Raw genomic sequence first — 27049 nt, forward strand, 5'->3', positions numbered from 1 at the left:
AACCTACATCTTTGTTTTTTAAAAATCTTTTTTTAAATATTCACAATCAAAAATATAAATAAATAAATAACAACATATATATGTATATGAATAAATAAAACATATATATATACACAGATATATATTTTAAAAATTCATGCTACTATGGGGTAGCTATTACATCTTATACACAAAATGTGCATCTGACAAGAAGAGTAATTGGTGGAAGATGTTTTATGTTCAACAGCAAGCTTCTAAGATTCCCTGTCCAACATTTAAGATAAAAACTTCAGGTTTTAAAACCAGAACTCTGTGGCAGGGGGTTGAAGCTTAATGTTCCTTGAGGTCCCTTCCAACCCAAGCCATTCTATGATTCTATGCTGACATTTAAATGAGAATGAATAATCAAACCAGCAAACGCAACAGAAATTTCTAGCAACAGCCTTTTTCTCAAATTATACCCAATATAATTTTTGACCATAGTAAAAAAAGCAACCCTTGTTTCACCCGGAACTGCAGTTGAGATAAATACAGGGTTTTCCAGAACCATCCAGAAAAACACAAAGTAGACACTAAGTTTGTAACGTAACCCACCTTGGCTGAGTGCATGTTCTGAGAGCAGTTCTGCTGCAAGGAGAATAAATTTGAGAAACCTGCAGAACAGTGCCCTTTCCACTTAGTAAACTAACTATGGCAGAGACCACTGCATTTTGGTACATACTTGGTGCTACATGGATTGACCATCCAGTCAATCCCAACCGTTTCCAAAAAAAAGAAAAAAGGATGAACTTGCAGTGGAGTTCAGATGATGAGAAAATAAAGTAATGTGAACTGTCACCAATACACATCATGATCAACTAGAAGGAAATGCCTAAATCAAGTATCTGAGATTTTTCTTCTGCTATGGCCATAAACATACTAAGTTCAGATCATATCACTGAGAATCAAAATTTCAGATTGTAAGAATGGTCCAGGAGCTCTAATTCTCCCAGGACAGTAGAAAACATACCACAGCATGCATGTCATTCGTTCAAATAACACAGAGACAAGAAGAAACATACTCGGAATTGCATCTTCCTCCTTGATGGAGAGGCTTCACTTTCCATCTTCTCCTGATGTTGCAACAAAATTTTAAGTTGATTAACTAGGAAGAGATGAAAAAAAAAAAACACAAATAAACACACTGGTTATAAGCAAAAATACTGTTAGTACGAATGAATAAATTTAATATTGTTTGTAACATTTTTACGCTGTTTGCCTTCAGAGTAATCTTACCTGCATGACTGTGCTGTAGCTCCTCCCAGGGTGGATCGCCACTGCTGTCACTGCATCTGTCCACATCATCACTGCCCTTGTCCACAGAGGACTGGTCAAATCCAACTTTATCCTTATTCTCCGTGAAATGCCTTTCCTCCAAGGCATATTTCAGCTGATGGATACTTTCATTAGCACGCTCTGCAAACAATCATATCATTAGCCACAGCAGACAACATAAAAGGAAATATTTTAAGTTGCAAAAAACTGTGAGAACTAAATGCATTCAGCAGCTGTCTAACTTGACTCCTTCATCTTAAGCCAGCCACTGAAAGCAATTACATAATGCAAACAGCCAAAACTACGACAGGCCACAACTTGAGGAAGCAACATTTACTACATTTCTAAATAATAAGTTACGAACAGAGTGTCAGCCTGTCAATACAACATGACTTCACAGCAGCACAAGTAGCTAGTATTAAAAATTGCTACTATGAAGCTTCAACTATAGTCATACCTTACTGTATTTCAAACATAATGCTCATTCTATATTTCATATAATGCACAGGATCAGACTCTAAGGATTGGTTTAGTGATTTCTCATGGCGACACCTTACATGACAAAGCAATGCCTCATATAACTGAAAAATAACTGAAATAAAAATTCAGCAAATGCAATCAACATAAAACAGAGATTAAATAAAGACACTTGACTTCTGAATGAGTATAAAAAATAAATAACGCTTATTCAAAACAAAACAAAAAACACCTCTTTCCATATAAACCAAAATACTCTATGAATCCTTTCAAGGATGGACTTGGTAGTACTACAATAACATTCTTTTCTCATTTTCAGTGCATTGAACTTATTTTCTTTTTTATCTTTCTTTTTATTCTGCTAACTTCATAAAAATAGAAAACCATAAATGCCGTATTATATCAATGTACCTGAACATTACCAGTATGTCAGAAAAGAAACTGGAAAAACTTGCAGACCGAGAGGTGAAAAATGAACAAGGAATTAGAAAATATGAGCCTGGCTTTAAACAATATTTTTGACCCACATTGTAGGACCTCCATCAGTTATTTCTCTTATCACTTCTTTCTTACCATCACCTATGTATAAATGGAGATCAGTAGTTTATTCCTCTTCCATTTAAGTGCACATACACAAACTAGATAGGACAGACAGGAAAGCAGCCTAGAGGAGTATGGCTTCCTGCAACAATCAAAAAGCAAGATCTCCGGGCTCTGCTGTAATATCAAGTGAACTCAGAAACACCTACCTGAAAATATATTTTGAATTTAAAAACAAAATGTAAAAAAAATCACTGTTCAGCATTTGCTGGTAGAACAAGCAAATGTCTTAGAGTATAATAAGTGCTGAAGGTTAAAAATATTAATAGCTCCTCTCTTCCCAATAGCAAAGTGAACAGCAATTCAAGTCGGAAAAAAAGCTAAGTATGCATATCTAGCTTCACTTTACCTATCTTTTTCAAGTTCAAATACATCACCTTGACTAAAATTAGGAAATACTTTTTTTCCCTGACTGTAACAGTTTTCACAGTCCTTTTCTCTGCATTGCCATAACTCACCTATAGTTCATAAAATATAAATAAGACACCAACACCATTCTATTTAGGAACATGGTTTTCAACCCAGTGTGCCAGTTCTGTCTCACATTTTACTAATGCTAGTTTTTCACAGAATCATGAGTTGCTTCTCACATATTAATCTTTCCGCAGCGCTCATTTTTAAAGCCCATTAATCTTATGACCAGTCTTACCTCTTCTGATTTTCAGGTACTCCATGCTTTAACCAAGTTAGTGTAAGAGAAGAAGCAAAAGCACATTTTAGACAGTCATAATTTATTATAACAAACCCAAATATATTTCACAAGTTGGTGGCTCAGGCAAGAGAATCTAGGTCATACATTTTTCTATTAGCTAATGGGCATAATTAAGTTACCCATTCTTAAGGATTACAGGATGTTATGAGACTGGGAGAGTTAATTGACAAATGGTAACTGTATCTCACTGATGCAGTGGCTTGAATATTTAGTAAACTATGTTGCAATGAGTTGTTGCCAAAAGATATTCAATGTCAGCTAAAGTATTGCATGGAGAGTCATTTGATAACTAGAAAATGCACCTGATTTTCCTGTTCACTGTAAGCCTCTGTCAGAGAACCCTGAATTCTAATTTTCCTTCTGTAGCAAGTGGGGGAAAAAAAAGAATAAAAACAAAACAAAGTACATGTCCATGTATATGCTTTCTTCCACAAAGTAAAGTGTGCAGGAGTAGTAGTGAAACATAATAAAAACATTATCTGTGACACACTGATGTCTGTTTTTCGTGGCTAAACATTTCCTGTCTCTAGAATATTTTTGAAATATTTTTGAAAGCTTCATTAATATTTGACAAAGTTGCTTAAATGCTTTCTGGTTTCATAATTAAAAAGGCTGCTGCTATAAGGAAAAAGCTCACTACCGGGGAACTGGGAATTAGGAGCTTTCAATACCAAACAGCTAACATTCATTTGAGTACGAGTTGAACTGGACATATAAAAGGCTAAATGCACAATTTTTTTTCTAAGTACATCATTTGGGGGCATTAGGATAAAAGAATAAACATTAACAAGTGGGAATGTACACATTTTACATTGATAAAAGCAACATATGTTCTTTCTAAGCATGAAAGAAGCAGAAAGAACCACTGGGGATGCAAACTATTGGAGACCGAGGCATCTTTACTTAAAGACCTCACAATAATTTTTAAAATGAAGCCATAAGTTTCTAAGTGCTAGCACAATCAGCCTACTTTTTCAGTTAGCTATTCCTATAACAGCACATTTTACAAAAGCTGCTCTCAGTAAAAATGCATTGCCCAACATTGCCTGCATATCTATTGTCGTATTCTTTTCTGCATTTTAAGACTTTACAAACAATATCTGAGAACATATTTCCGTTGCGTGATAAAATGTCATTGATGTCTTATCTCCCATAGGTAGAGCTAAGGATATAGATGAATCGCAGCATGGCTGAGCTTGGAAGGCATCTCTGGAGGCCATCTGGTACAACCTCCAGCACAGACACCACATCCAGGTGTAACACGAAGATCTCCACAAACAGATCCCACGCACAAAAGAGTACTGATTGTGTTAAACATTCAATTTTAATTGGAAACAAATCAAAATGATAATACAATCTAGGATTTCTGAAAGCAATCAAATCTAATATGCAGATACTATCAGCAGTGGGGAAACAAAGCCTTGATCTCTGTTTTTTTTCCTTATGCTTTTTCCCCCTCCAGTGCTCATTAAGATTTTTTTTTTAAGTTGCCTACAGACATATAAAAGTAATTATAATATTTCCTACACTAGAGAGGATCTGATGCATCTTCATACTACCCATTAAAATATATGCTTGAAAACCTGCCTCAAAAAATATTTCATTTGTTTCCTAGAATGAAAAATATGAAATGTCAAAATATGTATGTAAATTCAATTTCAGAATTTGTACAGATAACTTATCTGGACTGAAAAGAAAATTAAAAAAAAAAAAAAAAAACCAACCCAAATCATTTTATTAACTGATAATGCTTTCTGTTTTTCAGTATTTAGTGGTCATGGCACCAAACCCACTGGAGGTCAAGGAGTGTTTGAACAGCATTCTCAGACACAGGGTTTGGATCTCGGATGTGCTAGAGTGGAATCAGGAGTTGGGCTCAATAACCCCTGGGTTCCCTCCCAGCTCAGGATATTCCATGATCCTATCACGAAAGCCAGTAACAAAACCCAATGCTCCTTTTTTCTTTGACGTATCAGCTTTCATCTAAAGTATTAAATCTGGTTTAATACTGGTATCCTTTTTTCAGAGAAGTATCTTTATATAAATACAATTAGTACAAGGGATTTTTTTTAGCAGCATGTCACTGCTACTGTAGAATGTATTTTGTTCTACTAAATTGGAGATATGACTGATGCATTCAACTTGTCAAATAAACAAACAAATAAATAAATAAAGGCTAGAGTCAAAACTCTGAAATTAAATTCAACACAAAAAAGCTTGCTGTATTTCCATGTAAGCAGTACTCAGCTTTGGAGGAAAAAAATAAAATTGTGTGAACAATACATCACTGAAAGGAACACAGAAAAAAACAGAGAAGGCATTGAACCCTGTTTGCACCGCCTAAACAAAAGATGTTTTTTCAGGCACTGCCCAAGACTGTCTATGAAGAGCAATTCTTCAAATGAAAGCACCAAAGTTATCTCATTCATGTACTCAGAAGTGCCACAGAAAATACTCTAAGACCTAATGGAGAGCTTAGCACAGGAAACAACCATCCAGAACAACAAAATTGGCTGCAAGAGATGGAAAAAACTCCAGCTGGGAGAAGTGTTAAGGAATAGACACTGAAAAAAAAATAACAACTCTGCAAAAAATGTTGCTTTAACTATCATCTAAGGACAACTGTCTAGTTTGTTTGTTTTTAATAAGACTAGTAGTCTCTACATTAAAAAACGTAACTAGTAGTATTTAAAATATTTACTGGACAGAGGAGCAACTGAAGGAACTGGGGCTGCTTAGTCTCAGGAAGAGGAGGCTGAGTCTTCACCTTATTGCTCTCTTCCAATATCTGAAAGGTGCTTACAGCGAGAGCAGGGTTGGTCTCTTCCCAATGGTGACAGGATGAGAGGAAATGGCCTCATGTTGCGCCAAGGTAAGTTTAGGTTGCATATCAGGAAACATTTTTTTACAGAAAGGGTTGTTAAGCATTGGAATAAGGCTCCCCGAGGAGGTGATTGAGTCACCATCCCCGGATGCATTTAAAAACTGTTTGGATGTGGTGCTCAGGGACATGGAGGGTTGTAAGAGTTAGGGTGGTATGGTTAGGTTGTGGTTGGACTCGATGAGCTTTAAGGTCTTTTCCAACCTGAGCAATTCTATGATTCTATGATTTTGACAGGTTGATTAAAAAAATCCTCCTTCAAAAACACTGATTTGCACTCACCAGATTATTTGATAATATTGAAGCATCCTAGCTAGAACTGATTCTTTCTGGCCATTCAAACAGCAGTGTTCATGACATGGACAGAGCAGAAGGCTCACAGGACATTCATGCCATGACCACCATAATTGATATGACTACAATAGCACAACTCTTACTCTGCAGCAGAAAATACCTTTCTGGGATAACTTTTGAACATAAATTCTATTACCTCCTGAGTATTTTGAAGTTCATTTGAAATAGTTTCAAGTGAAAGTTTACATAGTAACCTAATAAACCCACCGCACAAATACCACCCTTCTAACTCCACATTACACACAATGGTAAAGACTTTAATTATACAAAGTCTTAGACTCATCAGGAAAATCCCTGCTACAAGGCCTTTAGTACTTCCATCAGAAATCCCTCTAGTGGGCTCTAGGACAACCTATTTCTCAGTCACACTTTTTGTCTGGCTTTCTGCCCTCTGGCTATTGTGGTTGGCTTGCTGAATGCTTGGACTTCCCTACAAACCAGTCTCCTGAGGCAACTCTCTTTACAACAAAGGACACTGCACTGAAGAGTAACTGGTAATCTTTGAGAACTTATACACCCTTTCATCTCACTGAATAAGGCCATAAAATGATTCTTCTGATCTCCAGAATGGATGGTATTAACCTCCTGCCACGTATCAGCCTGCATCCAAGAGGAACTGTTGCAATGCATCAGCCAGGATCCACATAAGGTCAAGGACTGCACTTGAGGAATGCTGCCTATCAAAAACATTAAAGGTGCTAAATGCTACCTGAAATTCCAGAATCCCAACTACACAAATGATGTGAACTTGTACAAAAATCTCAAACTACGTAATTAAGACTGGAAAAGAATTAGGTTCATCAGCTCATGGAGCAATAAATCCATTCATTCCACAATGAATCATAAAGCTACTGGGACCAATGTGAGAAAAAGAGAGGGAAATGAAACAGCCAATAGAAAGCTGTGTTCTGAAGTGATTTAAAAGCCACAGTGGATCCAGTGTGAAGCAATCCAGTCATTCTATATTATGAGCTCCTGTAAACAGTCCAAGATGCAAGATTCTTGAGAAAGGCCCTTTAAAGTTACATGAAATTTAAAGTCATCACCTTACAGCCTCCAGATAGCTTGGTACAAAGGAATGCTTTGAACTCTACATATTAAAAGTTTATGAGCTCATAATGACTATGAAGATGTACCTTTAGATATACAACAGTTCCCAAGCAACTCCAACAGATTTTCTAGTTGACAGAAAGTGAAATTTCAGTGGAACAGTTTAAACGCACAAAAAACCTAAGACAAAATAAAAAAAAAAAAATTGGATTTGTGTTGCAAAATGCTACAAAAGCATATTCTAATGAAAAGCCTGGTTTGAATCAAGAAAAGAACCAAACTTACTAAACCACGCACGCAAAAGAAATATTAAATATGTTAAAGCTTGGAGAACGTAGGGAAAGAAAGCACAGTAGACTTGAACTTCAAAGGTTTTTGGCTTTTCCCGCTGTCACAGCCTAAGAAAGATGAGAACAGCCTATTTTGAAGGCAGTTCAGGCAGCTCAATGTAACCACTGTAAACATATATTCCCACATGCCCCAGCAGGATGCAGTTAGAGCAAGTTGCATACTCTGGAAGTTAAACGCATTAACACATCTCCTTAGATGAGAACGAACACAAGAAATCTGCCTTCTCCACTGCCCGCGTGCCACCCATTAAGCTTTACAGTGATTCAAGAGGCCAGTACTAACTGAGCATCAACGCCTAAACTGAAAAGGCAAGTCAGGCCTGGCACAATTAAAGAACAAAATAGGCTTGGGGTGGAGTGGCTGAAAGCTGCATGGAAGAAAAGAACCTGGATACATTTGTCAACAGCTGGCTGAAAGCGAGCCAGCAGTATGGTCAGGTGGCCAAGACCAATGGCTTGTATCAGAAATAGTGTTGCCAGCAGGAGCAAATAAGTGATCATCTCTCTGTACTCAGCTCTGGGGAAGCCACACCTTGAGCACTGTGTGTTCAGTACTGGGTCCCTCATTAAAAGAAAGACACTGAGGCCCTGGAGCACGTCCAGAGAAGGGCAACAAAGCAAAGCAGTCTGGAGCACAAGTATTATGGGGAGCAGCTGAGGGAGCTGAGCTTGTTTAGTATGGAGGAGGCTCAGGGGCAACCTCATTGCTTTCAGCAACTGCCTCAAGGGAGGTTGTGGTGTGGTAGGGGTTGGCCCCTTCTCCCAGAGTAACTAATGATAGGACTAGAGGGAATGGCTTCAAATTGCACCAGAGAAGATTCACGTTGGACATCAGGAAAGTCTTATTCTCAGAAAGAGTAGTAATGCATTGGGACAGGCTGCCCAGGGAGGTGGCGGAGTCACTGTCCTTGGAGGTGTTTGGTATCATGTGGACGAGGCACTGAGAGACACGGTTGGTGGGATGACAGGGATGGGTTGGTAGCTGACTAGATGATCCGACAGGTCTTCATCAACCTTAACGATTCTGTGAAGTTCATAACAAAGCACCTTAGAAACCACCACAAGGAGATATGCAACTTGTTAAAAACAGCCCGTGTGATCGCACAGGGCCACAGTTTACCAGACGCAGTACTTTCGGGCTCATTCTAATTTCACTACAAGTTCCGACTCCCGCAAGCACTTGATGAAAACCTTAAAGCTCAGGAAAGACACCTCGGGCCGTTAGCAGCGGAGCGGCGCACTGCCGCAGCGCGTCCGACCACTGGCGGGCGCCCACCCGGTGCCGGCCCGGGCAGGAGCAGCCCTCCTCACCCGCCCACAGCTCCGCGGGCCGCGCTCACCTCGGAGCCGCCTCTGGTATCGCTGCAGAGATTCTTCCAGGGCGGGCTGCCCACGAGGCGCCCGCATCGGGACGCCACCGACCGCCAAGAAGGGCGCGCACGGAACTTCCCGGCGCCACCCCGCGGCACTTCGGCCCGCGCCGCCTCCCCAGCTCCCGGAGGAGCCGCTACGCCGCTACCTTCCGTTGCTACAACGCCAACTACCAGCCACAGCCGAGCGCCCGAGCCGTGCCACGCCCCCAGCTACACGGCGCGCGGGGAGACCGCGGCGCCAACCACAGCTCCCAGCAAACGGCGCGCGGCGCAGAGCGCGCTGGGAGGTGTAGTCCCCTCCGCGCACTCAACTGGCAGCGGGAGGATACGCACCGCTTCTCTTTTCCCCTTTGTTGTGACTCGCAACGGCCTTCGCGCCTGCGTACTGTGCACGCCTTCCGCCTACGTCCCCGCGCCCGCAGTGGCTGAGCACAGCGCAGGTCCCGGTACAGCCGAGGGGGTGGACCCACGTTTGCTTCCCACTGCCGCGAGTCGCGGCGCGAGTAGAGCGCCCATCGCGCTATTGTCTGAAGTCGGCACAAGCGCAGCTCCGACCCCGCGGTTCGGCCCTCTGCGCCTGCGCGGCGCCGTCCGCCCTCCCCCCCCGCATTGTGTGAGCCCGGGCGGCGCCTGCGCAGCGCCGTGCCCGCTCTGCCCGTTAGCCGCTATGTGCAGGGAATAACGTTGCCGCGGTTGCCGGAGGAACGCGGAACGGAACGTCCCTCCCTGCCCTGCGGGGCCGCCGGTTCAACGAGCACCCGGCGCCACTACTACCAGCAGCGGGTCGACCCCGCGGCGCGGAGAGCCTCCTCGGAGGGGTGAGTGGGGACTTGAAGGAGAAGTGGGGCTGGAGAAGCCCATTGTGTCAGCGGGCGTCGGGCGGGCTGTGCCCCGCAGCGCGGATCCGGTCGTAGCCGCGCTCCCCGCGGGGCCCAGAGGCCGCCCCGCGCCCCCGCCTCCATCCGCCCTCGGCAGCGCGGCGGGAGGCGTGGGGCAGCGGTGGGGCGGGCTGCGGTGCCGCCCCTCTGGCCCGCGCCGCCGGCACACCCCTGAACCGCCGCTGCGCCTCCCTCGGGGTCCGAACGCGCCCCCGGCGGCGGTCATTTGACGGACGGTGTTGCCCGGCGAGACGGGGCGACTGATGGAGAACGGCCGCCTGCGCCCTCTTCCCATTGTGCGCGCCCGACGAGGAGTGTCCTCCGCTCCGCGCCGTCCTCCCGCGCCTCCTCACTTCTCCCTGCGGAGAAGCGCGGCATAGCCGCCCTTCGCTGTGTTTCTGTGCGGGCGGTTATGGCCCTAGCCGGGTGCACTGCGCGACTGACAAAGCGTCGCGCAGCGCCGTGCTGCCCGTTACGGCGTCACGCGGGGAACGGGCTGTGGGTGCGATGCTGCCGAATGGGAGACAAAAAGAGCAGCCCCCTTGTGACGGGCTGGGGAACATAGATAGCATCCCCGACTCGACGGTTTGAAGGTGTTCTCTTCGTTGCGAATTTAAACATCTAAGGGGTTTGCGGGACGAAAGCGTGCTGCTGGCACCGTGGTGGGCACGGCCTTCCGAATGCCGCTCGAGGCTCTGACAGTGCTCCTGGCCCGGCGCTCGCCCGTGTGGGATGGGGCGCCTTGTGCAAACTGAGCTGAGGCATGAGCACATATGCCGTGATTTCCTGTGATTGATTTCCTCTGGGAATGGCTGTCCAGATGCTGAGGAGCCCATCCTGAGCTGTCCTGAACTAAGCTGTCACCATGGGAGCTGCTCAACTTCAAATTTTATTTAACAAAATTTTTGTCTGAAAGGGGTCATGAAGCCTGACTGAATGGGGAGAAAGGTATGGCTGAAGATGCACAGAAATCTATCAAAAGCAAAGCCATGAGGTGTTATTGTGGGTTTTTTCCCCTCTCATTTCTCAACTACTTAGAAGTTATTTGTAAAGGATCAGAAACAAATATTTTCTCACCTTTTAAGAGAAATACTGTGGCATATAAGTAGTTACCGAGCTTCCTTTCTCATGGCAGTGCAGGGATTTCTTTGACATCTGTTTGAGATGTTTTGCAGGTGCTGCCTGCCTCCCTTATCTGGTCATGCTGGGCTTTGCAAATCAGAACAGTTTCTCGCTATCTTGTGCCTCCAGACTGTGAGAGACATGGCAAAAAAGATTTTAGCAGTTCTTTTGTAACATACAAGCTCGAAAAGAACCAAGTTATGAAAGTGAACTGCAAAAGTTGATGTACTCTTGGGGGTGAAAACTGGGAGCTTGCCTGAGTGACAAGAGCCTAACCTAAAACACGAGTAGCTGCACAAATTGATTTTGAAGTTCCATTTCTAGTTTTTTGCAAACACAGGCAGAAAGGGCTTAATGTGAATGGATACCACAATGTCTCCTTGGGTCCCTAAAGAGAACTATTGCAGTGTCAGCACCGCTGGCTCTGCAGACAGAATGACCCTGGAGTAAAACAGACTAGTTTTACTTAAACCAGAAGGCCAATAGAATCTGAAATTCTGCTTTACCAGTAGAAGATGTTGGACAGGAGAGCCAGGCACTGAGTCTCTGGATAGATTCTATCTGCATCTAACATCTGTGAGCTGTTCTCTGTAGGACACGCTCCTTGTTGTGGTAAATATTGGCATGGCTGGGACCAGGAAACTGCAGATGAGGGAAGAAAGTCCTTTATCTCTAAGGGATGGAGCTTCTGTCTGCTGAAGTTAGGTGCATGTCTGTTCTACAGCGTCCTGTGACGGTGCCAAGTGAGCCTGGGAGGTGTCTCTTGCTGCCTGCCAAGTTTATAATGCTCTTACAGAGCACCTGCGCTCCTTCTGGTCCTCTGTTTATTGTTGTATCTTGCACTGTCATGTTCCTTGAACATCTTCAATGGAGTGGTGTACAGATACCAACTTCCTTCTGTGTGCATTGCTCATGCTCCTCTGGGTCAGAGTCTGTGCACTGTGCTGAATGTGGCGGTTGTCCTGGGAAAAATAGAGCATGATCACATGGCTTGAATGGTAAGGTATAATGTATGCAAACAAGGCTGAGAGGAAAGCACAAACTACTTAATTAATCAGCTCTGTGAATGTCTGTTTTGTAGACACAACAAAATATTAAAATTACAAATGTTTGGTTCACTTTTATAATTTAGTTTCTTCCACTGTCCTCCTAAAGCTGGGAGGCTGTTTTTATTTTAGAGATGCATTTATAGTTAGGGGCCTTAAGAAACTTTTATTTCAAATTTTGTTTGATCTTCAAAAAAATATATATATATATATATTTTAAATTAACGTGTTTTGTTTTGTTTTTTTTTTAATCACACATTATGTCAGAAGCAGTTTGTCCTAGAAACTTCAAATGAAACCATCAAAGGTGGTTTAGTGGATTGCCCATGATTCTGAATTGCTTTGTTCAGTCTCTTAGATGGTTGAGTCTTTTAAGATGAGGCAGAGTGGCACTTGCCCATCTCACAGTGGCTGTGAATGGAGCAGTCACACTCACCTGGTCCTCTTACACTGTGAAAAGTTGATTCACATGACTAATTCAGCCAGTTTCTTTTCTTTGTGTTCTGTTTGAGCTTTTTTTTTCTTTTTTTTCCCCCTTGGGTTAGCAAATTGAATTATTTTATGGTGTGGTCAGAGGAGTGCTGGAGCAAGTACACAGAGTGGGAACAGCAACGTCAGGTCTGGAAGAAAATATTCCATTTTTTGGTAGCAGAGATCCATTTGCACTGCTCAGCTGTGCTCTCTGACAGTCTCCTGCTTGCTGCAGAATACTGCAGACAGGAAGGGAAATGTATAAATATCCAAGAAAACCACCAGGAGACTGGTTTTAGTTTTATCATTAGTCTTTGCTGTTCTTTATTTGTGAAAGGTTCACATCCACAATGTTCAGAACATGAAACTGGGTGAAAAATAATGTTTCTTTGAGTGTAGGTATGCAAAGAGAATTGGAATGAGATGGTGGTTCTGCTAAGTGATGTGGCCTTTGCATAAGAAATTTGTGAAGAAGCATGTGGTTTTTCTTTTCTTTAAAATTGTTTTAAAATGCTATATGTGAAGAATTTGCTTTTACTAATTCAAAACAGAAACATCTTTCATTTCATCCTGTGAATAGAATACTCAGTAAAATAGGGTAGCTTTTTTTCTACGTGCATCCGATATATCAACTTCGTTTCTGCTCATTTAGTCCCTGTAGAAATGGCTATTGAAAAACAGGCTTCTCATTAGCTAGGTGCTTTTCAGAGCTCCATCCCCACCCACTGGTGGGCCTCACAAGCTGACTCACCGCCAACAGCTGCAGTCCTCTTACAAAGGTCTAGCTTCTTCAATTTGTTCTGCTGTATTTGTGGCAAGAATTGGTGTTCTTGTAACAGGTTCCTTTGTCTACTTCTTTCCAATCTTGTGAACTAAAATCTTATTTTCTGTACTTCTCCGTGAAACTAAGATGATTGATATTAGAATCTGCTAAAGAACTATGTGATGAACTTTCCAGATTTGGTATTATTTCATATATCATTCCTGAGATTCTGGTTCTGTTCCTTTAAAGTTTCTTTCAGAAAGTACAGCAATTATTGATCTTTTCAGAGAAATAGAAAGAGAAGTGATACCACTCCCTGGTGTTTCCGTGATCATCTTTGTGCGCAGGGTATTTTGCTGGTCTTCAGCTGTGGTTCTGTATGAAGAAAGAACTGAACTTGCAATCAATCCATTAGCTAACCATTGTGGTCTGGAAGATGCAGTACAGTGAATGCATTAAATCAGATGTATTTAGAACTCATCCCTCAAAATGACACACTTACATAATTTTCTTAATGATCTTTCTGTTCAGCTGCAAATCCTCGACTATCTAAGTAGGCATTCTCAGTAGGCCTTTTCAGCTATCTTTTATTTATTTTCTTGTTAGATTTCAAGAATTGGAATAAAAATCCAAGAAGTCAACATGTCATATCTCTTCTGTTTTCCCACGAGCACACATTTTTCTTGCTTTCAGTAATCTCATCTCTCACCCTCATCAACCACCAATGACATAATTGATAATTGAGCCTTAGGCCACTATCAGTGCAGAATCTTGATGTCAGGAATTATTACACTTAATTTTTGTATTTTAGTTTAATAGGTGAAAGATATAGTGAATAGTATTGCTGTTTAGTTTAACTTCATTTTTTTATTTTGTAATTTTCCTAAGAACATAAGAATGGCCATGTTGGGTCACAATAGAGGTCAATCTAATGAGGGCTTCATGAAGAGCTGTAATCCACTGCCTAGGGAGAGACAAGGAAGGTGTAGGCATGTATGATATCTTCTTCTAAAACGATGCTAGTGTCTATGCATTTTCTACTTGAGACTTTAGAGCCAGGTGTTGTTTCTATTAACTGTTACTCTTTCTACTTGATCTGCTTTTCTTCAGCATTGTCTTTTCAGGCAACATGTTAGAATTGTCGCTTTTTGTTTTTCAGACCTTTATTTTTCATAAACATTCAGCCTTATACTAGCTTAATTTAATAACTAAAATCTTTCTTACCTCTTTTCATTATTGAAGATAGGCAAATGCATTTTTTTGAGGTTAATGAAGACTATGCTCACCCATCTCCTCTATATATGATATATATATATATATTTATATATATTTAATTGTGCTTGGTTTCAAAAAGGAATAATCACATAATACAGGGGTCAGACACTTCCTATGAGAATTACTCTTTTGGATGATTGTCAAAGCACAGCTCAAATTTTAGCTTATAAATTGGCTTTATAACTGACTGCTACAGATCTGTTTTGAATTGCAAGCAGAAAATGTTGAGAACCCAGATGTTCTTTGCTTGTTTAGCTTTTGGGTCCACAGAATCTTGAAAAAACAAACAAAAAAATCACACCAGAACTCGTTAATATAAGAATTATGGAATCACTTGAGAATTTTCTTGATGTAGATAATACCACCCTCTCTGATCCTTTTTTGTTTTGTTTTTGTTACTATTACAGTTCCTGCTGATAAACATAAGAAAACGCCTTTATTTTGGCTCAGTCTGCACCAACTTCAATCATTAGCAACTTCAGTAGAAGTTTGCTCAAAATCTGTCAGAATTTACACCTTCTTGTTAAAATCAGTGTGCTGACTTTTAACCACTTACATCACAAATCCAGTAGCATGTTCCCATATTCAGTATTTGGGTGGGTTTTTTTAAACTTCCTTAGCCAAGGGAGAGTTGTTTGCCCACAGTCTTGGTGAAGTTGAAATGTCAGGAACTGTGTAAAAGACAGTCCTGCCATGTACAGAAAAGCAAGGCCCAGTATAATAAAGCTATTGCATTATACTATTTTGCTCATGTAGAAAATGTATTGCTTTGCATTTATGAATAGTGTCATCTTTTTTCCAAAAGAGAATATTTGCTTCCTTGGCATTTGCATCTTCTAAATTGCCACATTTAATTATCTTGCATATTGCGTGTGCTATTTTCTTTTTAATACCTTTCCTTATGCAAACACCTTTGCTTTTACCTTTTTTGTGGCCTCATGGAATTTTCTTTACCACACTGCGGTAGTAACTTCAACACTCAAACATGCTGTTGGTGTGCTGTTGCTAAACCTGCAAATGGCAACAGTCAATGTCCTTCCCTATTGACTGGCAGTCCAGAACCTGGTTTGCATTGTTCTCTTGCAGGCTTCTCATTGCAAGTGTATCTAAATGTTGCCTGGTTACTTTGAGGAGTTTGATGTTTGCTGGAGAACTGAGGGCTGAGTTACTTAACAGCTTCAGTTCTGCATGACTGAATTACATTTTAGTATCCACTCTCCAAAGAAATGTTTTCAAGTTTTCAGGTTTTTGTTCGTCATTCTTTGAGCTCTATATTACTAAGAAGCAAGATTGGTTTTTCTGCTACAGCTTCAGACATTGCTTTCATGATCTTCACTTCTATTTGCCTTCTTTATGCATCCTAAACAATGGGTTTTCGGTTGCTCCAGTTAATATTATTGGGTTGTTTATTTAAATCTCTGACAAGGTGAATTCATTTTTATTTTTGTTTTTCTTCTGGGCAGCATATAGCTTGTGGGGAAGTGTTGTAAAACATGACAGTTTCAAAAAAGGGTATCGAGACATGACAACGAACCAGGATGTCCTGAGTCATTCCTTGCCCAGTTGAGGCCAATTGAAGCCTTTGATCAATTAAAAATGACTAGATGATCTGTTATTTCAGTGCAATTCATAAATTAACTTTAAGCAGTAGTTTAGGAGAAGGCTTGCGTTAGTAGAATTGGATCCTTCAGTTGCCATGTGTTGTGGGTCTTTCTATTGGTGCAATTTCATTCCAAAACCAAGAAAAGCTTTAGGCAGAGCTGTTCTTATCTAGAGGGCTTTGAGGGTGGCAGTGCTTCAGAGCATCTATGGGTTGCTTTATTTGTATAGCTATTTCCCATGGGAATTCTTCCTTTCTTTCTTCTCAAGGTGTTTATTTGCACTTTGCAGCCCAATCTAATGCAGCCTTAGAAGAAAGACTCTTAGGTCGTTGTGAGGTGGGAGACGGTAAAGATTTCATGACTGGATTGTGATGTTTTAAGCAACCGCTAGGGCAAGTGCAAAGAAAATAAAAATATGGACTAAATATTTTAAAAGTACGTAGTTTTCTTAATTGTTCATCACAGATTTTAAACCTGTCAGTGGATATTATTTTAATATTTCTTATGGATATTATTTAAAGTAACCATATTTTTTTTTATATATGGAAGAAGTCAGGTGAGGTGCAAGTGGGTTTGATGTAAGCAGCGCAGGCTCTCATAGCAGCCTAAGCAGAGCTGACAGCAGGCTGTCTTGGTCCTGCCTTTTTCTCCCAGCCCTGGCTGTACACCCCCATTCCTTTTGCTGTGGTGCTAGGCTTGTGTGCTCGCTTCTGGGAACATTTCATCTGTTTGTGGGAGCTGAGGAGTGAGGAGGAGTTGGTTTGTCACCAGCTGAACACGTTGCAGTAGCTCAGCTGTGTGGCCACAGCCATCTTGCAGCCAAGGCAGAGGGAGCAGGTAGGGCTGGGGTGGGGTGGGAGAGCTGGGATCCTGCCAGCAGCAAGCCTGGTTTGGGCTGATGCGGAACCACAGCGTTTTCAGTATATCATTAGTGTGATGAGAGTTACAATTGTTAATTTCCTATTGGTTGAATCTTCCTCACTAAGATTGAAAATAAATAGCAGAGTGAAGCTGTGGGCACAGAAACAACTTATGGTGGGGGAAACCAAATATGAAGTGTGTTAGCTTCCCATTGTAACTTCTGCTGGGTTATTTGAGATTTGCTGCAGTGAAAGTATGGATGCATGCATGAGCAGCTAATGAGGAAGAGATGCCATGCTATAAATTTTATATCATATACTGCTTTCTAGAAGACTTACTATAATCCTTAACTATGTAAGTGTAATTGAGCTGCTAAAAATAACTTCTCTGTTTCAGACAGTAAAATTTTGGGCACAGACTGCTCCAATCTCATGAAAAATTCTGAACATAGCACATGCTTCAGAATTTTTAATCTTTTCAGATATCAAAACTTGTGTAAGAGTTAAAATAAAATATATTTTCTCTAAGCTTGGGAAAACATTTGAATGAAAACCACTTTGACCTTTGGGAAGGAGGGAAGAAATTTGGTCTTTGGCACTATGTTGTTTATACTTTTTCTAGTATTTACAGTTACAGTATTAAAAGAGAATTGTTTTCTTGTGGTGGTTTGGTTACTTGTTTAATTTCAACTGCTTTTTTATCTGTGGAAGCCTGTAGATCAGTACTGACAGGTATGATCTAGAGCATCCGTTTCTAACTATAGAGATTGACTTTTGTGAATGCTTTCAGTAGCATGGTGAAACCGCCTTCAGTTTGAGGCTTGTGTGTTTATGCTTGCAATGCTGTGCACTCATTCTGTTAAATGTCTGTGTGCCCAGACTGATTGCTCACAACCAGTCTGTGTTGTGGACCAGAAAGAAGGGAACATTTCTGTTTCTTCCACTTGTGTCTTCCTCCCTCCAGTTGTAAGCACATGGCAAGTACTTCCAGGATTGAAGGGAAAAAAAGCATTTCCGAATTTCTGGCAACACTGTGAAAGCTCTTTGCTTGTGATTCAAAGCAATCCTATTACAATAAGATGGAGAGAAAAAAATACGTTAGAAGCAGTGTCTACTTTTGTAGGGATGTGTCTTGTATCTCAAATTGTGCTGGACTTCAGTGTGAACGTGTGCTCTTCCTTGCCCACTTGGTTGAGAACCGTCACTGTTCTATGGAGAACATAACCTGAATGGCAGATGCCCCCAAAGGCTGAGAAGAGAGAAGCCCCCTAGGCATGGGGTGGCCAGCAGGCCGCAAGGAGCTGGTGTCTGTCAGTCCCATAGCAGTGATTCTGCCAGGGGGATGATGAACTTTTGATCAGTACTGAGTCCTCCATTCCACCAAAGCTGATAGTAGCCTTGCATCTTTGCAATCTCCAGCTCTTGAAAGCTTGCTGGCAGAAGTAATTGACAAAAAGAGTGGCTGCTTAGGTCAGGTTTTTTCAGGCAGCTAATGATTTCGGTAAGATAATTAATAACTATGGCAGAAGGAGAAGATGGTTAAAAAACATAAATCCTAGTTTGTTTTAAAAATATTCTTGCTTGAAGAGAGAAATATGCCGCTTAATATTTTTAGGGACAAATCAAAATGAAGGCTCCATCTGTGCTGTTTTTAGATTAAACATCAGAAAATAGTAGTCTTGCATATAAAAGATATGCTAAATAAGTATTTACCATCTCCTAAATGGGACATATAGAAGAGGTGAAGTCTGGGAAGAACCAAGGCAAAATAAACAGAAATGCAACACTGATTTGCTTCAATCTTTTAAATGTTGTAATGTATTCTGCTATCAGGAGTGTTGTTCTGTGGCTGCCAATGGTAATACTATGACTTTTACACCATGGAAACCTGGAGGAATTTAAACAGAGGATGTGATTTGTTCCAGCTTAAGAAAAGGGGAAGTGGGATGATCAGTCTTAATCAACTTTTGGTGCTTTTATCCGCTTTTAGTTTGATGATAAATGATTTAAAATATGTTTGGTAAACCAGAAGACTGTATCTCTATTGCAATAATGTGGTCATTGTTGCGTAATATACCTCTTTTTTTAATGCAGCTGAATGCAACCAAGTTCCCTGTTAATCTTTTTTTGTTCTTGTTGGAGACATAAAATGAGACTTTTGTAGTAACTCTGGATATTTAAAACAAAGAACCAAAACAACACTGGAACTCTTCAGTGAGATACTGGTAGAAGGGATGACTCAATCCCTTTTTGTGGATGGGGTTAGAGTACTGCTTCCTCTTGGTTATGTGCCTGGGGTAGTGTGTGTAGTTCCAAGCTCTTCCCGTTTAGCCTTTTCTTTCACATCTCTTCCTTCCAGCCCTTTATTTTAAGGCAATAAAAGTGAAGTTGCCAATTATTGAACTTACAAAGGTAAATCTCTGTCAGTTTCCTTCTATAGAACTACTTCAATTCCAGATTTCTGTCTATTGAAAGACTTGCTTGTGTTCATTTAATAGCTGTTACAATTATTTATTTTAGCATACTTATGAAAATATTTTCTAGTGGTCTCCAAACGAGAGATGGCAGTGTGCCTGCTCAGTCAAGTCCTTGCATAGAAATGTCAAGCTGCATGTACTCACTGCATTTGTTTACAGTGAGAATTTCACATGTAATTGTTTGCTGTATTTAGTAAATAAGAGGCAGTGTAAGAAAGAATTAAGATTTATGCTGTAGGCTAGTAGCTGTATTCCTGTTTGTTGGCTGCATACGACAAAGGAGTGAGCAGCCACTGCAAGCAAAATGTGGAATAGCTCCTCTCCAGGGAAGCCATTTCCTAGCTACTAATTACAGACTGCTTTAAAATCTGAAGTGTAATTTATGCTGCTTTACAGTCTTTGTAATAGGTTATATTTATTATTAGGCCACCAATATTCTGTCTTACTCTATGGGTTTTGGGGGGGCAGTTGTTTCCACGTGTTTGTACATTGAGAAAGTGTTTGTGTTGTATGTGTCACTTTAAAGTTTTAGTTTATGGGAAAGGAGAGAGGTGGGAAAGGTACATGCATTAAAGAAATGCTGTAACCCAAAATGCAAGGCTAGATTCTTTCTGCGTGATCTGAGATGTGACTAATGAACTTTAACAAATAGTTAAAATATATAAGACATTTTAACCCCTTTTCAGCTTTCGTTTTCCCATGAGTCTCCAGGAAGGGTACTACTCATCTGGAGATCCTAAACATTGAGTGTATAGCCTGGTTCTGTATTATTGTCTGAGACTGTAGTACATTGGATGGATGTGCAGATCAGTTACGTTGATGCCAATAGTTGTCCTCCATGACTACTGTTTTCATGTTCTGTGTGCTTTTGTATTGAGTCAGGAGGTAAAATGGAGCTGAAAAATGAAACGTAGATATTAAAATTAATTAATATGTTTGTTTTCATTTTGCTTTTTTATTCCCTTTGGAAAATATACTTATCTTCATACCCACAAAATAAATAATTTCCTGTATTATAGAAGAAAAATTTTGAATTCTTTTGAATGTAATTTAATCTTACTCGGTATCTTGGGACATGAAATAAATTCCATATATTTCACAATTTTGGGGAAAGTGAAATCACCACCCTTGGGAGGTTAAAAAGTCCAATTTTCTTTGTAAAGTGGTATTTGTTTTCTCAGTAGTGGTCAGGACTGCGGTCTGTACTTAGCCAATGCAAATAAAATCTCCTCTTTTTACACAGCGTGCAGAACAACTTGGAGTATGCCATATGATGGAGGCAGTGAGAATGGCAAATGGGGGAGGAAGACTTGACTACATCTTAATCACGTTCTGCCTGAACTCAGTGTGCAATTATTTATTTTCTCATTTGCTTATCTTGGCAATAATATAATCTGATAGTGTAGTCTGATTTGGGGGGTGGGCAGAAGGAGGGATTTCTGTAGCTTTTTTAGAAGAATCTTTCTTAAAGGCAATTTGGTTATGGCCAGCCTGTTTCATCAGCATGCTGGCTGTGCTGCTGTCTGTGTGGCTGGCCTCGTTTAGTCATGGTGATGTAAGAAAATTTCAGAATACTTCTGTGTGCATTTCCTTAACTGAAATGAGGATGACGGGCAAAATGTGAACATTTGATTGTTTTATTATAAATTAAGCTACTTTTAGAGGCAGTCTTTAATTTATGCTTTATTTTAACTGTATTGGAAGCATCTTATGAGAAGCATTGCATTTCAGTGTGGGAATGCTGCAAAGAAGAAAATTCATGAGATCTCATTTCTTACTTATGCCTGTAAGGATTAGAAATGCAAATTAGTCAGCAGTTGGCTTTAATAAATGCAAAATATTCTTATTATCCAGCTCAAAGGTTAGAATAAGATAGCTTTTTTGAAGTCTGAGACTGACTTTATCCTGGTGGCTAATGTCAAGTATGCTTTTAACAATTTGAAATCTAATGTTTCAACAATACCTTCATATTCTACAATGTGAATATTTTTTTCCTTCAAGTACCCCCTGATTATTTTAACAGTATGCATATGAGACTGACGTTGGTTTTGAAAGACCAACTATGTACAGTAGCAGCCTTGTGCAAAATTTTCTAAGTGGTCTTCTAAGAACACGTATGTTGACTGTATTATCAGGGAAGATTCCTGTTGGTTTTTTTGTTTGTTTGTTTTGTTTTACAAGCTGCTAAATTCTTTATTTCAACTGCTGCCATTACCTTTGTTTCATTAAATTGCTCTTAATAAAATTCTGTCTCCTTGCATTACTAGGAATTGCTGTCATTTCAGTTTAGTTTTGCCCTTGATATCTTCTGAATCTCCCAGGCTTTCTTCCTTCTACTCCCCTGAAAAAGGGACTTCTCTAGCAGGAAAAGGCATGACTGTCTGCGTAGTTCCTCTACTGTTTATCTTCCCTTTCTAGGGGTGCTTTATGTGGGAATGGAGATTAAGACTTTGTACAAAGTTTTAAAAATAATATTAGACTTTGTTACAAACATCCTGATTGTTTATTCATACAAATAATGTTATTTTGCGTACTATGACATTCAAACGATTGATAGCTGTCAAATAGGTTTTCAGTAAAATGTTTACAGTACCTGTATGTTGGTAGAACAACAAAAGAAAAGATTTTGTTAGTTTTTTCTCTTATTTCCTTTATCACATCAAAAACAGGATACAGTCTTCCAAGTCATTACCACAGAATCACCATGTTTGGAGAAGACCTCCAAGACCATGCAGTCCAACCCTCCTCATTCCACCAATATTTCCCTGCTAAGCCACATCCCTTAGTACCACTTATAGATGTTTCTTGAACGCTTCCAGGGACAGTGACTCCACCACCTCCCTGGGCAGCCCCTTCTAGCACTGGACTCCTTTTTCAAAGAAAAAAAAATTCCAAATATCCAGCCTGAACTTCCACTGGTGCAACATACAGCCATTCCCTCTAGTCCTGTCGCTAGTTATGTGGGACAAGAGGCTGGCCCCATCTCCACACAGCCTCCTTTCAGGTATCTGTAGAGAGCAATAAGGTCACCCCTGGACCTTCGCTCTCCAAACGAAACAATCCCAGCTCCATCTGCCACTCCCTATAGAACTTGTGCTCCAGACCCTTTACAGCTTTGTTGCTCTTTTCTGGATGTGTTCCAGGGCCTCAGTGTCTTTCTTGTAGAGAGAGGCCCAAAACTGAACACAGTACTTGAGCTGTGGCTTCTTTTTGTCCCTCAGATTTGTCTCTTGTCTCTCACTGTCTGTTGTCCTCAAAATCAAAAACCTGAGCAAGTTCTAGTTCAGCCATGCTGTCAGCAGAAAGACAGGCCTTATTTCAGTTGCTGTCCTGACAGCTATTTCTGTGTGTAACATCACTAAAATTGGTGTATATAATTCTGATCTGCGTGGTAAGGAGAAGGTGTTCATGCAGCCCCATGGCTGTAGCCACATCACAAAACAGAGGTGTGCCTCTGTCAGGTGGCGAGACAGAGAAAGGGGAGGGTCTGACTGCCTTTGGTGGAGATCTCAAACTCTTTGAATGCAGGAGGAAAGTCTCAGTCTATCCTTAGTAGCATACGCAGCCAGAAGGCTTGTGTCTTTTTGTAATTAAAATATGAGGGAAGAAATGTTTCTTCCCACAAATGCTGCTGCGGAATTTCCTGTGATGATCTGGCTCTAGGGCGCCAGCCTGGACCCTCCTGTGAGGCTGGGGTTTTATCACAGAAAGCACTTCATCACCGCCAGCCAGAGACACATAAGAATGCAGCGCTGATGCTTTATTGATCTGGTGAAATGCTAACTCTTGTTTTAGATAGACTTAGACAATGGGTAATCTATAATGTGCTGGGTGTGTTAATAGAAGTATATAAAAATAAAAGGGAAAGGGGGTGACTCTGACCTCCTGATGCTCTATAAATACATGCATTTGCTCAGATTTTAATTTCTGTTTTATTGTAAGTATTAGAAAAGAATTGTCCTTAAAATTGTTTTTAGAAATATCTTCTTGTCTATCAGATCTTGCAGATGTTACAAGTAAACGTCAGCTGTACGAAAAAAAAAAAAAAAGCTCAAATGGTTTTGTAGACTTGAATTCAAGGAGGCTTAGATAGGCTTAATTTGTTTTTTCTTCCCCTTTTCTACTGGGGGGATGGGGGGAGAAGAAGAAAAGAGGAGGGAGGAGGAGACAAAAAGAGGAAAAGAGCATTTTTGCAGGGTAGTGGCTAACAGGCATTCTTTACTCTTTGTGCTTCCCTTGCTGTGTAGAATTTAGTCACAGTCACCTCTCTAGATGGATGCTGGCAGAGATTTTAGGAAAAACAAGGCTTCAGTATGATTTTCTGTTCATTCTTCAGGGAATTATAACCTTTTTCAGAGCTTTGAGCAAAGATGGAATGTGTTACTTCAAAAACAGAATGAAAACCTGAGGCTGTTATTCAGTTGTCTTATGTCTTAAATTTATTAAAGTTTATCTGGCAAGCCAACAGACTAAGTCTGTGATTTATTCATTTATTTATTTATATTCAGTGAAGCATTACAGATAGGGGCAGTCATCCTGTACATAATCCTGTTCCCCATTTTAGCAGGGTAAGTAAACTGAATGGATGCTTCACTTATCTTCCTGTGGGTTTCCTGTATTCTTCCACATTACTGATTTTCATGTTTGCCATCTAGTTCTACCCTGTTACATCAGTGTAACTCCACCATAATTGTGTAAAAACTTTAATGAAACTGAAGATTTTTTTAAACAAAGAAGTATCATTAGCTATGATCTTAACGGCACTTTCCTGTTCAGGACTGTAGATACCATTTGAATGGCTCTGGAGGGATCTGTTCAGGTGAATTTTCCCATCAGCAGAATATTTGGTAATATAGCAATTGCAGCTTGTTGGACAGATGTTGAAAATCTGGAGTCCTTTTGGTCAGTTTTTTGGTTCGTGAGCATGTGAGCTCATCTTCACTGTGGGACATTGCAGAATGCAATTGCAGCTTAGTTTTAAGCATAAGCTACTTTGTTTATACTTCCATCCATTTGTTTGTTTTAAATTTTGTTACAGTCTTGTATAACTGTAGTTTCATTAAACTCTACGGATATTATCAAGACAGAGTGAAAAGCCTATTAACTTTATGCACTGGTCCAAGTATTACTTGGGCTGTGTCTTTTAATTGTGCTACACTTCTTTGGAAGTATCTTGTGCTGCTTGGCAAGCAAAGATCAAGGCTGAAAGTCTTATTTCCCCTTTTGAAGTATGCTGTCTGTGACCTCAGAAAGTCCACAGATGTTTTTTTTGTTTTTTTTTTTTTTTCTTGAATTTAACCTAAAATACTTTAATTTTAGATGGGTTTAACAGTATTCAGGAGCAACTCTACAAAGTACTGTTATATAAGGGATTGCTTTTATTTTCTTTATTAGCAAGTTTGCTTAATGGAGTAACTGCAGAAATTAGAATAGTTTCAGCCAAGAGACTCTTACTTGAGGAGCTCTCAATCTCCCTTTCTGATGTGACAGAAATGTGCGTAATGAAAGCAGGCGATTGTGAAAGCATCAAGGATAACTTAATGACTACATACCCTACAGTATGAATTTTTATTTATAGTTCATGTGATGGGAGATAAGCTATTTACCTTTGGTTTGGGAAGGTGGTCTTAATTTTCTACAGGCCTACGCCTATAGCCTTCAACCTTACTTTTAAAAGAATTGCTCAGTGTCACAAAGAAATCATTGAGACTGTTTGAACACTGTAGTGGTGTGTCAAATTAGGTGTTTTAAGATGAAGTGCTGCTGGTTTTAGAACTCAGTCCAAAATTAAAATACTGTAGTGTTAAATGGGGAACAATAGAGACTGTTTTTTTTTATTATATACTCTTTGCGCAGATGTTGTGCAGCTTTTGCCATAAGTGTTAATGAATTTCTCGTGCTGTGATGATGAGCATGGTAGATAAAGTCAATGGGAAGTTAATAATTCATGAAGGGTTTTAGTGATATGCAATAAATAAGACATAGTACAATCAAGTAATGAGAAGAGGGAGAAAAAACCGTCATAAACTGATTGTGAACTGATTGCTTTAATGCAAATACAGTAGAGATCCTGGTTAAACTAATATGCGGTGATGCAGTTAAAGGTTATTTTCTAATAATGTATGTAAGTAGGTTAATTATGATAGTGCATCAAACGCCACTTGTGATCCTGCCCCACAGCAGTGTTTTAGAGAGTAGGTTAAATATTATAGCCGTGTTCTCCACTCATCTTCCTAGCGTTCCATTGGTTACCTTTACAGGTTACTTTTTAATATCAATGATATTGATGCAGAAATGTTCTCGGGGTTGGAATTAGATTTACTTCTTTCTTTGTACAGCATGGATTTCACTGTTTCAGTCAAAAACAGAACTGTTGGCAATAGCATTCTTAATTCCCTCAGACAGTTGGTTCAGCAGCCATGGTGGGCGCTTTCTGATGGGCATTGTTTGCTGACAGCATTTTTTTGTGAACTTGGAATCGACTTCAGTTTCAGGCCACTTCCAGTCGCTGTTGATGCTATCAGTGCTCTCTTAAGTCGGTTTTCTCTTTTGTCATGACTTGCATCCGATGTCTTTCTTCCTGGAGTCCTCACAGCAGTTTGCAAAGCTGTTCAGGTGTCTTACGTGGCATTCTCTTCCTCTGGTCCTACCACCAACAAGGGATGAACTGAGAGTAATGGGGAAGGGGTACTGGTTTTGGCTCTAACTGGCCTTGCAACATTACAAAGCAGTATTTAAGGCTCTGTGTAGGCAGATGGCAAGAAAATTCATCTGTGTACTTGCTTAATTAACATACACATGAAAAGTTTTCAAAAGCCTTTTTCTTGCCTGCATTTGGGTAGATTTGCACAAGAGCAGTAGTGGAAGGTACGAACTGATACTGAGGCCTCCTGTCACATTTCAATTACCAATTTATGAGCATTACCAATTCATTTCAATTACCAATGTATGAAGTACTGCTTCTAATTATTATTTTTTTAATGCCAGTAAGATAGAATATTTTACCTTTTTTCAAAAACATTTGAGCCATTTTTTTCCTGAAACTTCCCCATATATACTGTACTTTGCTTCTTTGTCAGTTATATGGCAAAGACTACTTAAAATTAGCATAATTTTAGCAGCTGGAACAGGAACTTAGAAGTTCAAATACTGGGCAGTGTAGGGATTGCAGTTCTGTCAATATTGTGTATCAGCTTGATGCAGAGGTTTTTGCGTGTTGTTTAAAAAGAATATGCACTGTACAGTAATAGGATAATTGTGTACTATTAAAGCTATATGATATTCAGTTGTTCTGTGGAAGACTGTGATGCTTAAAGTCTGAATTTCAGCATATATTAGCTTTAGTTTTAATTTTAAAAGCAGCTTTTTGTTCTTCCGTAGGGCTGATGTCTTGCTTCTGGAAAAAACTGTTGGCTGTTCTCAGTGACATGAAAATACAAAAATGTAGCCTGTAGGTTGCTCAAATG

At 40.2% G+C, this 27049-nt stretch overlaps 1 protein-coding gene across 1 annotated transcript in view; it reads right to left on the reverse strand.

Moving 5' to 3' along the window:
- Positions 1-9124, reverse strand: part of SDCCAG8 (SHH signaling and ciliogenesis regulator SDCCAG8) — a gene marked incomplete at both ends in the record, with an annotated part of 96661 nt that extends 87537 nt beyond the window's left edge. Inside the window, 3 exons of the mRNA XM_079550591.1 lie at positions 1041-1123; positions 1255-1434; positions 9058-9124. Of these exons, the coding sequence (XP_079406717.1) occupies positions 1041-1123; positions 1255-1434; positions 9058-9124 (330 nt within the window). The remainder of the gene's footprint in view (positions 1-1040; positions 1124-1254; positions 1435-9057) is intronic.
- Positions 9125-27049: the final 17925 nt, after the last annotated feature.

Source organism: Tetrao urogallus (genome assembly GCF_951394365.1).
Source record: "Tetrao urogallus genome assembly, chromosome: 2".
Taxonomy (NCBI): Eukaryota; Metazoa; Chordata; class Aves; order Galliformes; family Phasianidae; genus Tetrao; species Tetrao urogallus.